General features: G+C 50.2%; 1 protein-coding gene across 5 annotated transcripts in view; it reads left to right on the top strand.

Moving 5' to 3' along the window:
- LOC122692109 (carcinoembryonic antigen-related cell adhesion molecule 3-like) overlaps positions 1-7,717 on the top strand; it is a 32,103-nt gene extending 24,386 nt beyond the window's left edge. For 2 of the 5 annotated variants that reach the window (XM_043899319.1, XM_043899320.1), the window contains exons 4-9: positions 51-329; positions 4,794-4,947; positions 5,975-6,021; positions 6,344-6,375; positions 6,994-7,035; positions 7,295-7,717. In XM_043899319.1, the coding sequence (XP_043755254.1) occupies positions 51-329; positions 4,794-4,947; positions 5,975-6,021; positions 6,344-6,375; positions 6,994-7,035; positions 7,295-7,360 (620 nt within the window). In that variant the 3' untranslated portion in view covers positions 7,361-7,717. Of the gene's footprint in view, positions 1-50; positions 330-4,681; positions 4,948-5,974; positions 6,022-6,343; positions 6,376-6,993; positions 7,036-7,294 lie in introns of all 5 variants that reach the window. The other 3 variants (XM_043899321.1, XM_043899323.1, XM_043899322.1) reach the window with 3 other exon arrangements.
- The last annotated feature ends 6,055 nt before the right edge of the window (positions 7,718-13,772 follow it).

The following is a 13,772-nucleotide window of genomic DNA, read 5'->3' as shown; positions in this document are numbered from 1 at the left end:
GCCCAGGCCCCTGACCCCCTCTCAGCAGTCACCCCTCTGTCTCTCCACAGACCCAGTGGCACGGCCCTCCCTCCAAGCCAGCAACACCACAGTCGCAGAACATGAGGGTCCCGTGGTCCTGACCTGCCTCACAGATGAGACCAGGGTCTCCATACGCTGGTTCTTCAAAGGCCAGAGTCTCCTCCTCACAATGGGGATGACACTGTCCCTGGACAATAGCACCCTCACCATAGACCCCGTCAGCAGAAAGGACGCCGGGGATTATCAGTGTGAGGTCTCCAACAGGTCCAACTCCAGCAAAAGTGACCCCCTCAGGCTGAGTGTGACCTGTGAGTAACTACATTGCCTCCAGTGTTAGTCGTTCAGTGGTGTCCAACTCTTTGACACCACAGACTATAGCTCACTAGGATACTTTGTCCATGGGATTTCCCAGGAATGAATCCTGGAGTGGGTTGCCATTCACAACTCCAAGGGATCGTCCTGACCCAAGGATCGCACCGTGTCTACTGCACTGCAGGCACTGTTTTCCATATAAGCCACCAGTGAAGACCATTTTAACCTGGATAATCTTCCTTTATTAATTCCACCAGGAATTAGCCTATCATCTCATTTCCTTCACTTCAAGCAATTGGAATGTGTGCTGTCTCTCCCTTCCTCATCCCCTGATTTCTCCTGGCCCTCTGCTGTGAAGCCTCGTTCCCCAGACCGCTGGAAGCAGCACTAAAACCAGTACCTGGGACTTCCTGGGCAGTCAGTGGTTAAGACTCCACCTTCCACTGCAGGGGTTGCCGTGTCCTCCTCCAGGGGATCTTCCCCACCCAGGGACTGAATCCGTGTCTCCTGTTGGTCAGGCGGGTTCTTTACCACTAGTGCCACCTGGGAAGCCCCAGTGAGTCATGAAGCCTAAATCTCCTTTTTCTTGTGTGTACAATGGTGTTTATGAGGCACTTTGTAGAGCTTTGTGAATACGCGCTTCAGTGAAGGTGGGAATCACAGCAGACGTGTCTTCAGGCAGTAAGTGTTCAGTGTGTTGGTTGGCACTGTTGTGATTACAGGCTTGCTGTCACATTCAACTCCAGGTCCCTCCACTTGTCTTTCTTAGTTGCACCGTCGTCTCTACAGTGGAAGCAACACCATTTCCTCACAGGATGGGCGGTGGTCATGTGTGGTGAGAGATGGGGGCCTTGAGGACTGTGATTTGCGAAACATAAACTCCCATGATTCTGTGTTGCCTGTTGGTCGGTTAGGTCTCTGCTTACAGTGCTGTCATGTTCCCTAGTTTCTCACTGAAATTCTCTCGGATGCTGTGTCCATTATTGAAAGTGGGGTGTTGTAGTGTCACTGTTATGGCAGAGCTCTTTCTCCCCTCAATCCTGTCCATTTTTGATTCACAACTCTGGTGGTGTTAGGTGCATAATGCTTATAATTGTTCGATTTCCTTGATGGATGGAAACTCTTCTTGATATGTAAGGTCCTAATGTCTCCTGCAGGCTTTTTTGGCTTAGAGGTGATTATATCAGACACTCATACAGCCACCACAATTCTCTTTTCTTGACTATTTGCATAAAATATCTTTTTCCAACCTTACTTCAACCTTCTATGTCTCTGTATCTAAAGAGACTCTCTTGAAGAGAGTAAAGAGAGGATTATAATTTTTATCCATTCTGTCAATCTCTGCCTTTAATTTGAAGGTTGAGGCTACCTATCATTCAAATACTTCCTGATAAGAAAGAGCTTCTGCCATCTAGCTACTTGCCATATGTCCTCCATGCTTTATTCATTAATTCCTCTATTACTTCCTGTTTGGGATTTAGGTGATTTCCTTTCATATGTGTCATTTTGATTCTGTTCTTCCACTTTCCAATGTATTCCAGTTCTTTTCTTAGTGCCTAACTTGAAGATGACAGCTACATCTTAAACATATATCTATCGAGTTGACATACCAACTAGATTCTATGATGTATAATACAAACAATGTGCTCCTATACATCTCCATTCCCCCCATTCTATACACTTACTGTCATATATTTCAGCCATCCGTATACAATGTATGCCGATTATATAGATTTATAAATATCGTTTCATGCAATACATTTGAAATAAAAAACAAAAACAAGTGATTACATAAAAGACAATAATACTGGCTTAAATAAGATAGCTACCTATTGTGTCCCTTTGACCACTGTTCTTCATGTATTCCTATGGCTCTGCATTACTGTGTAATGTTTGTTCAGTCATCTTAAAGGATTGCTTTTACATTTCATATATCCCACGTCTCCAAGGAATAAACTCCCTCGACTGTTGTTTATCTGGGAAAGTCCTAATTTGAGCTTCATTGAAGGAGAGTTTCTCTGTACATTGCTTTCCTGGTTGACAGTCTCCCTTTGTACGACTTAAATCAGGCATCTCAATACCTTCGGCCCTGGTCTCTGATGTGAAATTTGCTTTTCACCTGATTGAAGATCCACCGTACATGATAAGTCACTTCTCTCCTGCTGCGTTTTTCACTTCCTCTTTCCCTCGGACTTTCAACAATTTGACTATATTGTGTCACAATCTCTATGTCTTGAGTTATCCTTTTTGGAGTTCCTTAACCATCTCTAGTATGTGGTCTCATCTAGTTTGGGAAGTTTTTTTTTTTTTTTTTTTGGGGGGGGGGGAGTTTTAAACCATTATGTTTTTATATCTTTTTTCATTGCATTTTTCTCTCTCTTCTACTGCAAGAACTGCCACACTACATATGTTTGTGCACTTGATGGAGTTCTGGATAATGCTTTGCCTGAAGTCAGTATTCATCAATTGTTTTCCCTTTCTACTCCCCAGTCTGAATAACTTCTTTTTTTTTCTATCTTCATGTTTACTGATTCTTTCCTCTACCTGCTCAAATGTGATGAGGAGTCTCCCATCTAAGTTATTGTTTTCAGTTCATCAGCTCCAGATTTTCTTCGGCCCTGTTTAAATAATTTAACAGTGAGGAAGAACACATCTTATTTGAGAATAGGTTCTCCTCAGACCTGCCCAATATGGAGACAGCCAGCCTCCCACACTAAGGACTCCAGTGCTTTAGACATGGACCTTGATTATATAGCTACCCAGGTCAATCTCAGACCAGCACATTAGGAGTAGAAAACCACAGCAGAGAGGAGGCTAGTTTTGAACCCTGAGATGGAAGGCTCATCCCAAGGAGCTCTCAGATGGGATGAATCGAAGAACTGGACTTGTCCTCACGTTTGATGTTTCCTCTACCCTCTCTAGGGGCTTCTCAGGTGGGGCTAGTGGTAAAGAACTAAAGAACCTGCCAGCCAATGCTGATGCAGGAAACTAAGAGATGCAGGTTTGATCCCTGTGTCAGGAAGATCCCCTGGAGGAGGAAATGGCAACCCACTCCAGTATTCTTGCCTGGAGAATGCCACGGACAAGGCACCAGTCCAAATGATCAGTTACTACAGACAAAGGTCATGCTCTTTGGTAGTCAATCTCTCCCTCTTAGAAATCCCATGAGCCTTCCAATCTGGGTGCAGACAGACCAAGTGATATGGGGACATGCATCCAATGGTCAGTGAATCGATGAGCAGAGTTTACGGATCACTGAGAAGATGATGCTGTCCCAGACAATCAACGGTGTCAGGACAGAGGATGCAGGGTCCCATCTGTGTAGGGTCTCCTCCCAGTCGGAGTCTGCAGATGTGACCCCAGCTCCCCAGATGAGCACTCTAAGTGACTCTCAACATCTCTACATCTTCCCTTGTAATTTCACTGGAAGTGGGTGTGTAATGAATGCAAATAATGAGGATGTACTCTCCTTTCAGAGCCTGTAGAACAATGTGTTTAATTAATTATGCAAAACTTAGCTAATTTTTTCATAGTTTGGTTATTATTTGTGAGAGCTGTTTGACTGTAGGCAAGGCACTGGATCTTGTGCCTCAGTTTCCCTGTCTGTAAAACTGGAGAAGAAGAGCTGGATCTTAGGGCTGCTGTGAAGATGTTCACTAGGAAGTGAATGAGATTAAAATTCTTCCCTGGGTACCTACACAGAGTCAGCATGCAAGGTGATATTTTGGTTTACAGCGTTTTGGGTTTTAGCTCTAGAGTTAAACAAGTTGGTTACATTTTGGTTTCATCTGGTCCTAATTCTATGACTTCCATTCCTTTATTGAAGCATGTGTGTCTCAAGTCTATGAATGCACAGTGGAGATGACAACCCCTCCCTTGTGGGGATGGAAAGATCAGAACAAATGGGTGTGAAGGATTTCCCACTCTGCCAGTCGCACAGGAGGACCTGGAAACAGTTCATTAATATTATTACTACTAATCAATGTTGAGTGGACTGGAGAGGAGCTATCCTCTAAGACCAACAATTGTTATGGAAACAAAAAAACAGAGGGAGGGGTATAATGTGAGAAGAAAAGAGTCCTTCAAAGGAAAATGAACAGGACCTGGAAATGGCTACAGTGAGAGAATGGAGAGCTAGAGCAAGTCCAAGGTTTCAAATTTGATAAGCAGTAGAACGATGCAAGCCCGTGCAGTGGGAGAGTCAGGAGGACACTGTGATGAGAAAACACACAGACCTCAGAGCATTTCCTTCCTCCTAACCAGGACGTCTCCCTGTAAGGCTCCTCGGGATAGTCCCTCCAGTGAACTCGGACCCCACTTCCCCTCTCTCTTTCTCTCCTGCTTTCAGGGCAAGAAAACACCCAAGCGCTCAATGTGGGCACCATTGTTGGCATCGTGATTGGGCTCCTGCTTGTGCTGACACTGACGGCTGCCCTGGGATGTTTCATTTCCCTTCACAGGTACAATGGCATTCTCAGATTCTGCTCCTGCCCCCAGATTGACCCTGGTCCTAGAGGAAGGACACTCCACCCTCCCATTCTCGGCCTGGATCTCCAGGCCCTCCCCACTGCCCCGTGGATATTCTCTCTCATCCTTCAGTTCCTCCCTCACCAGGTATTGACCTGTGGCGGCTTCCATAACACCACCCTCATTTATTTTGTTATTTAGTTGTGAAGTTGTGTCCAACTCCTTTGCCACACCATGGACTCCACTGTCCATGGAATTTCCCAGGCAAGAATACTAGAGTGGGTTGCCATTTCCTTCTCCAGGGACTCTTCCTGACCCAGGTATCGAACCCACATCTCCTGCATTGGCAGGTGGATTCTTTAACTCTGAACCACCAGAGAAGCCTCATCTATCAGTTAACACAATTAAGACCCCTCCTTGTCCAAGTTCCCTATATGTAGGCTGGCAGGTTGTAGGTACTCAGAAAAAGGTATCTCTTCCCATATATTTAAATCCAGCTACTCTGATGAGGGGCTGTCACAGGGCCAGGATCTGAGGGTCGTCCTCGCCAAGTCCTCACTTGGCCAGAGAATGGAAGTCTGGACAGGCCAAGTGGGGTCAAATGCCCCCACGTGGCCGATGCATTAACCACAGCCCCTGATGCGTGAGACAGAACATCGTGCCAGGTCAGCAGGAGGTGGGATGTCTTTACACTTAAGGTCCAGGTAATGGAGACAGAGGACAAGGCCACTGTCACATTTCAGCATCTCCTGGATGAGGGCAGGTGGCCACAGCAGCGACACTGCACTCAGTGAGATCCCAGAGTCACTGGCTTCCCCCTTCTTCCCCACGCACTGGCCCTGCTCTCTCCACAGGCGTGATGCATCCACTCAGACAAAGCTTTAGATGGATGGATACCTTTCGCAGAGCCTTGGTCCGTTTGCTGGCCACTTTCTCCTGAACCCTATTAGCCTATGGTCCTGCCCTTCTGGACTCGGGGCAGATATGGCTTCTTAAGGACTTTCCTCAGCATCCTTGCTGGGCCCTCCCCTCTAAGCAGCCTTGGTGGAGAAAGGAGGTGTCCAGCCTCTGCTTGGACATGGGGATCCTCCTGTCCCATGTTCTGACAACAAAGCCTTGGCCTCCCTCTACACTCCTCACAAATAAGCCTGTTGCTTTTTTTTCCCAACCCCGGTTGCCTGCACCACAACAGAGGGAACTGGCCTCCAGCGTCCACCTCGGGTGAGTATCTGTTCAGCCCAGGACAGCGGGGAGCCCCGGTCAGGCCCTGCCGCGTCTCTTCCTGCCTGCCACCCCCAGGGTCTCTGGTCCTTTCTCTGGGGCTTCAGAACAGGGGACCCCTAATGCCTAGGCTGCTTGTCCTAAGGCTTGTAATCCTGGCAGGCCCCCTCGCCCTCACTGGGGCTTGAAATTGCCAGAGTGTCTCTCCCTTCATGGGGCTCTTCCTCCTATAGTTCACCAGAAGGTGGACATCCAGCCTCTCCTCGGAGAATGGGCTAAGCTTCCTCACACGCCCAGTGCTAAGTTGTATTTCTTCTCCCAGGACGTGGTCCCTCTGGCGGCTCTGTCTCCCAGGTAAGTACATCCCTTCCTTGTCTCTTCTCCCCAGCGTCCGCGCTTCACAGTCTCGGGGCAGGGGGACTGTGCAACCCTGAAGCACTGTGAGACACCCTTCACTCGAGGGCAGTTGAAAATCGCTCAGTCGTGTCTGACTCATGTGACTCCATGGACTGTAGACCGCCAGGCTCCTCTGTCCATGGATTTCTCCAGGCAAGAATACTGGAGTGGGTTACCGTTGCCTTCTCCAGGGCATCTCCCTGACCCACGGATCGAGCCTCGGGCTCCGCATCGCAGGCAGATTCTTTGCCTTCTGAGCCACCAGGGACGCTCATGAAAGTAGTTAGGACATGGCAAGTCCCACCAAGCTGGGAGCTGGATGCGCTTCAGGGGCATGACCACCCACCACCTCATCCTGAGGCTGCCCTGGTCCCCTGACTTGACCTCAGGAGAACCTTGGAGTTGAGCCAGGAAGAGAGTGGGCATGGGATCATCAGTCAGGGGAGCCAGGCTAACAAGGGTGTCAAACAGGGCCCCGATAGGATTTGCGGTGGGGGCTGCAGGCTTGGAGATGGCTGCACGGGAGAAATGACTCTCCTTCCCTCTTTCCCTATGCCCGTTCTCTCCCGTGCCCAGGCCTCCCTACCTGAGGCCAGATCACCAGCTCCCATCTACCAGGTGAGTGTGGGGATCCACGGTCTGGTCCCGTAAGCCCAAGGGGCTCAAGAAATGCCCCTTGCACACCTGGCTGTGCTTGGAGGTCCAAAAAACAGCAGGAAAGATGGGAAAAGGGATGAAGAAGAGGGGGGTCTGGGCCAAAAACCTCTGATAAAACCAGACCCCCACAGAGCAGCCCTGAGGGACCCGGGGCCGGGAATCCCTGGTAAGTCATCTGAGAAGGTTACATGAGCTCCAAGGCATCGGTTTTCTTTTGCAGGAATTACTACGCCCTGACACAGATGTTTACTGTCAAATCAACCACAAAGCAGATGTGGGTCGTTAGTTCCTCCAGACAAGTCTCCTTACGGACTGTGGGAAAGAGCTTACCTGAGACCCAAGACCCGAGTGAGGTCAAGAGGTGGAGCCTGAGGCAGAGAACCAGCTCTGAGACCTGAGGCTATTCGGGAACCTGGGGCCAGGCTCAGGGTCCTCCTGGATTCCTGGAGACCCTGACAGGCTGCCCTGAACCCTGGATGGACCAGAACTCAGACTGCAGCTCCCACAGTGGGGGGAGGTTTCACCAGGGCAAGAGACTGGCCTGTGACCCACTGTGACCAGCTGAGAGATCTGCATAAAGAGCACTTTCCTTCCCCTGCTTGCAAAATATGCTGCCCTTGAGTCCTGTCCAGCAAGAAATTCACCTGAATCTCTGCTCCCGTTTCTCCATGGTCCCACAGGGAAAGTATTAGCTCTGGTTACCTGACCTCCCCATCTATTCCCTGTGGGAAAGCAAGGGGAAGGCTGTGAGAATGGAGGTGGGGGGCATGCTAGCAGGAAAGGAGGGTCACCAGACCCTTCGCAGCCACACGGGCACTCGGCAGTCCTCACACGGCCCTGGGGTCCCAGACACCTCCCAGTGCTTGCTCACTTGGAATGGAGTCTCTGGAGCACAGAATGTGGGGCCACCTGAGACCCACTAGAACACGAGTCAGGAAGGAAGGAAGAGTCGTGTGTGAGACACATATTCTGGGTGAGGCCCCTGTGCAGCCTCTTGGCATCCTGAGCGCTCTGGTCCTCCTCACCAGGCCCTGCTGGCCCCAACTGGTGGCTGCCTCCAATGAGTTTTTGTTGTTCAGTTGCCAAGTTGTTTCTGACTCATTGGGACCCCATGGACTGCAGCACCCCAGGCTTCCCCGTCCTTCACTGTCCCCTGGAGTCTGCTTCAACTAATCTCCACTGAGTTGGTGATGGGGTGGGAACTTTTGTCTGTCCACAGATCCAGGATCCAGAATGCCTTCTCTATCCGTGGGTTTCTGTCGTTTCCCTAAGGGCCTGAGCCCTGAGGTCATCATTCCCTCTGGGGGGACAGAGGAGCAATCAGAGTCACCTAAGTAGGAAGGACCCAGAAGCCATGCTCTGAGAAAGGCCCTCCCAGGAACTTCCCGTGACCTCTGTCCACTTCCTGTTGGTTTCCACTTTGTTTTCCAGCGTGGATTATGAGGCTACCCCTCACACACACACACACACACAGACTAAGGGTGGAGTTGCAGGGCTCTACCTAAAAATCAACCTGGCTACCCACGGCAAAGGGCCCACCTGTCTCCTCCTCAAAGTGTCCCAAGGGCCTTTCTGCCCGCATCTCACCTGAAGCCCCCACCACACACCTGGGCTAACAGTTCTCAGTCTCTCCCTGAGGTCCCTGGGATAGGTGCTGTTCTCATATAGGTCCACTCAGATCAGGTCCCCACACTCGCACAAATAAAGCTGGTGTGTGCACTAAGGCACAGAACCCACATTTGATAAGCATGCTCGGCCAGTGGCAAGTGTCATTTGTGCTGAGAGGAGATGAGAGGTAAGAGAAACCACCTGCAAAGCTTCCGATCATGATTTAGGTCTAAATTACTCCTTATCCTCCAGGCACACAGTCTTGGATTAGACAAGGTCACACCTCAAGACCATCCTATCAGGCTGTACCAAATGACCACAAATTGAATGGCACAAATCTACGCAAATCAAGGTGTCAGTATGACCCTGTTCCTTCTGGATTCTACAGACAGTTCATTTCCTTGCTTTTCGAAGCTGTGAGAGGCTGCCTCCTTTCCTGGGATTGTGGCCCCTTCCTCCATATTCAGTGCCAGCAGTGGAACTTCTTAAAGTCTCCCCAAACTCTCCTTCCATCATCCCATCTCCTCTGGCTCTGCCTCTCCTGCCTTCGTCTTTCATTTATAAGGAATATTATGAAAGTATTGGGCTCAGCCAGATATATTCTCACCATAATCTCCCAGTCACGTGATCTGAATGTCTTCTGTAGGTTTCCTTAATCGTGGGGCACATTCTTGGATTGTGGGCTTGAGCTTGTGGACATCTCCTAGGGCTCTGTGCTCTGTCCACCACTCCTCTCAAGGCCGTGGTCATCGTCTTCCCTCCCTCAATGTGCCCTGGGCAGCTTGGACTTTGTCATGCTCATGTGGGGTCACGTCCTGCCATGACGTCCGCAAAAATCTCACTGGCCCTAGGCCTGGAGATCGAGGTCAGTCCACACTCCTTGCAGCAATCCCCACCTCTTCTTTTCTGTGAAGTGAAACTTGCTCAGTCTGTCCAACTCTTTGCAACCCCGTGGACTGTAACCCTCCAGACACCTCTGCCATGGGATTCTCCAGGCAAGAATACTGGAGTGGGTATCCATTCTCATCTCCGTAGGCTCATCAAACCCAGGTCTCCCACATTGCAAGAAGATTCTTTACTATCTGAGCCACAGGGGAGCATCTTCTTCACTAGCAATGCCCAATTTTTCAGAATGAAAAGAAAGCAGATACGACTCAAAGACCACAGCTCCCAGCCCCTAGGCAGCCTGTGTTGATCAGCACCATGGACAGTGTCTCTGCTGTGCTCATCCCAGGGGCTGCAGCAAGAAGGGCTCAATGGGAAGGGACGGCTGGATACCCTGCTGATTTCTATTCTATAAGAAGGATGAACATAGGAGGAGGTGTTCAGGGATAACCTAGTTTGCTCTAGTTTATCAATCGGGAGCAGTTTCTCCTGTCTGTGTATTAGTTGTATCTGCACCCATGATAACTCCCGGGTGAATGATCCTGCACCTGGAGGGTGTCCCCAAGGAGGCTGAGAAGTAACTCTGGCCTCTCAGAGTATCTCCCCGCCACTGAGTGTCAGATGACCGTCTTGTCTACAACTTGGAGGGACTGTTTCATGATTAAGTCCTGACCCTTGGTACCTGACCTTGGAGACAGCCATCAGCTAGCCTGGAGGCCCCCTGAGCAGAGCCTCCTGTTCCCTCATTCCCCAAATGATCCCCCGCGGCCCAGGGAGCAAGGCTGAGCAGCAGGCCTGGGCTACCCTCCCAGCTCCTCCAGGCCGAGCCCTGAGCCAGTAGCAGGGCGTTTGCCATCTCTCCATGCTTCCAACAGAGCATGGGTCCTGCTGAAGGACAAGTGGGGCCTGAGACCACTCTCCAGGGTACAATCCGTCACCTGAGGGCTCCTCCATCTGCCTGTGAACCCCAGGGAAGAGAAGGAACTAGGGCTCCCACAGTCACCCCAAATTCCTCTTCTCCATAAATGTACCATTGACAGGGGTAAGTCTGACACCCAAACCCAGCACTACACTTCCCAAGGGCTCAGGTCTTACCCATCCAGCATCCCAAACAGTCTCGCAAAATGCTCGAGATACCCACGATAATGGTCAGCTGGGTCCCAGGGGCCTCTCCTATCTTCCATGGGAACAGACTCTGCAGGAATCTCCCGGGCTCAGGTGCACCACCTCTGGAACCATGGTGTTTAAACAGAGCAGCAGAAGGAGCTACTGAGGGTATCTCAGGGGTCCTGGCATCTGGTCAACCACAGAGGCACAGCCAAAGGACTTCGTGATAAGATGAATGGAAGGATGGATAGGGGATAAAGGAGGGATGTGGGCAGGGAGATGGGCATATGGACACACGTGCTATCTCCTCACAGAATTTTCCCATAAAGGGTGAGGATGCTGGAAATGGACATTCTCCTATACTCCCCCTGCAAATGCAGTTTAGTGGATACAGTGACATTCAGCGTGCACACCTGTTGACCAGGACTCCAGTTCTAAGAGGAACCCTGAGCTGGGAGCTCGGACATGGAAGGATTCACCTGTCCTGCTTCTGCTGAGTCCACTGGCCAGCTCTGGCCAGTGCAGGGAGTTTCATACCTGTGTGCCGAATGAATGAACTGGATCATACTCCACAGGGGCGGAGATTTGTGGTGAGGTGTTCACTGCAGAGCTGATGGTCAGTGTGAAAGGCAGGATGCTCGCTAGTGGCTGTCTAGACTGAAAACAAATTTGCAGTCCCATCACCCAAATGGCAGAGCAGGTCCTCAGCCTGTGGAAAATCAACGTTTCGGTGGGGTCCTGGATGTTTGAGAAAGAAGGACATGAAAAGAACACCTGACAACTTCAGGAAAAACATTTAATTCTGAACTATTCTTATTATTTTTATTTTGTTTTAAATTTCTGGCTGCACTGGGTCTTCATTGCTTTTCCACCGGTTTTCTCTAGTGCAGTGAGCAGGGGCTACTCTTCGTTGTGATACACCGGCTTCTCATTGTGGTGGCTTCTCTACTCCCGAGCATGGGCTCTAGGCAAGTAGACTTCAGTCATTGCAGCTCGTGGTCTCTGGAGCACAGACTCAGTAGTTCTGATGCATGGCTTTAGTTGCTCAGAAGCAGGTGAAATCCTCCTGATCAGGGATCAAGCCCATGTACTGTGCTTTGGCAGTACATGGAATCCTATCCACTGAGCCACCAGGAAAGTCCTCTAAACAATGCTTAACTTGTAGGTAGACACTGGTTCATCATGGCCACCCCACACATGAGGTTTCCACATTTGAGTATGGGTCAATAAACAAGAGATGTATGTCATACTTTTTGAATATACAGACACACAACCATCAGCTCTGTGTTCACTAGCCCTGCAGACACACATCCACCTGCTCTGTACTCACTAGCCCTGATGCTGTGACTTTGGCAGCAGGCCTGTCACTGACATTGTGGTTCTTCTAGTTGCCAAGTCATGTGCAACTCTTTGGCGACCCCATAGACTGTAGCCCGCCAGGCTCCTCTATCCATGAGATTTCCCAGGCAAGAACACTCCAGTGGTTTGCCATTTCTTCTCCAGGAGATCTTCCTGACCCAGAAATCAAACCGGGTCTCCTGAACCGGCAGGATGATTCTTTACCACGGCGCACCCAGGGAAGCCCATGTTGCTGATAATCACTTGTTCAAGCCCATGCAATTTACAGCACCAACTGTGAACCCTAATGGAAGCTATGGAAGCTGGGTCATTTTCATGTATCCATGTGGGTTCATCAATTGATAAAATGTACACCTCGGGTGTGGAAGGCCGAATATGGAGGAGGCCCTACACTTGTGGGCAGCAGGTCCCTAGGAAAACTTGTACCTTCCCTCACTTCTGCTGTGAAACTAAAGCTACTATAAAAGATAACCTTTAAGACAACTGACCTGCCCTGGCACCAACCCTAATCAGGCTCAAGGAAGATGGAGATTCACCTTTGAAACTTCAAATATCAAAAAGTAAAAAGAAGTAAAAACAATCTAATAATTAAATTAGAATGCTAAAGAGGCCATTAGATCCTAATAATTCAGTTACTACAATCATACAGGGTGACAAGGACACTGAGGCCAGAGCTAGCGTGCTTGATCCCTGTGTCCCTTTTGCTGAAAGAATCTCTGATCAGGGCCTGATGGAGAAGCCCCACCTTCCTTCCCACCATGAAGACCAGGTCCCCTGATGGGGGCAGAGATAGAGAAGGTGGGAAGAGGAGGTTCAGTGTCACCACACCACCCCTGGTCTTCCAATTCCACCTGGCCCTGCCCCACGGGGAAGACACTAAGGGGTCAGGGGAGAAAAGGAAATGCAGCCTTTGCATGTCCACATGGACCCTCTGGCACAGGCGGGGAACAAGGAGGTTTCCTCACCCTCCTCCTACTTACAGATGCTCCAGTCCTGCCCCAGGGCTGAGAATGTTGCAACTGGATCCTCTTCTACAAAGAGAAATTGGCCTGGTATCAACACAAATCTCAACTGAATGAAATCTTGGAGTGGGGTATGTAAGAGAAGATCTTGGATGAGAGAGTTGGAAATTCAGAGTGGGACATGATTGAGCATAAATGACATGTAGTGTTCAAAGGGTTAGTCACTTGGTCGTGTCCGATCCTTTGCGACCTCCTGCCTGTAGCCTGCCAGGATCCTCTGTCCCTGGGGTTTGTAAAATGATATGTAAACACTTGACAAATTCTTGAGCTGTCTTAGGAGAAAACCTGCTTCAGGGCCTCTCCCTTCTATACTCCCCTCCCTGGTCACCAGAGGGCGGCAGAGCTCCTCCACAGTCGGGCGCCTCCACAGGGCTGCCCACCTCCTTCCCACTTAGCAGCTCCCACCGCCCAGCAGCCTCCGACCCTCAGCAACCTACTCCGTCCACGGTCCTCCCCACTCTCCCAGTTCCCCACACTGGACAGCTCCTCCTCCCAGCCAGGCCCACCTGAAGGCCAGACTCCCCTCAGGTAGCTCTGCCCTCTCATCCCCTGTCCTTCTCTGCTGAGGGTCTGCTCACCCTTCACATCTCAGGCAAAAGGTCACTTTCTCAGGTCACCTGCGAAACCGCAGGTGACACTTATAAATGCTGTTTCAGCAGCCGCCCAGGTCACGTGCTTGCCCAGCCTGACTGAGACCCGAGAACCCTGGTTAGGCTG

This window comes from Cervus elaphus, chromosome 4 (genome assembly GCF_910594005.1).
Source record: "Cervus elaphus chromosome 4, mCerEla1.1, whole genome shotgun sequence".
In the NCBI taxonomy this organism is placed as follows: domain Eukaryota; kingdom Metazoa; phylum Chordata; class Mammalia; order Artiodactyla; family Cervidae; genus Cervus; species Cervus elaphus.
This window is presented reverse-complemented; position numbering and strand designations above follow the sequence as displayed.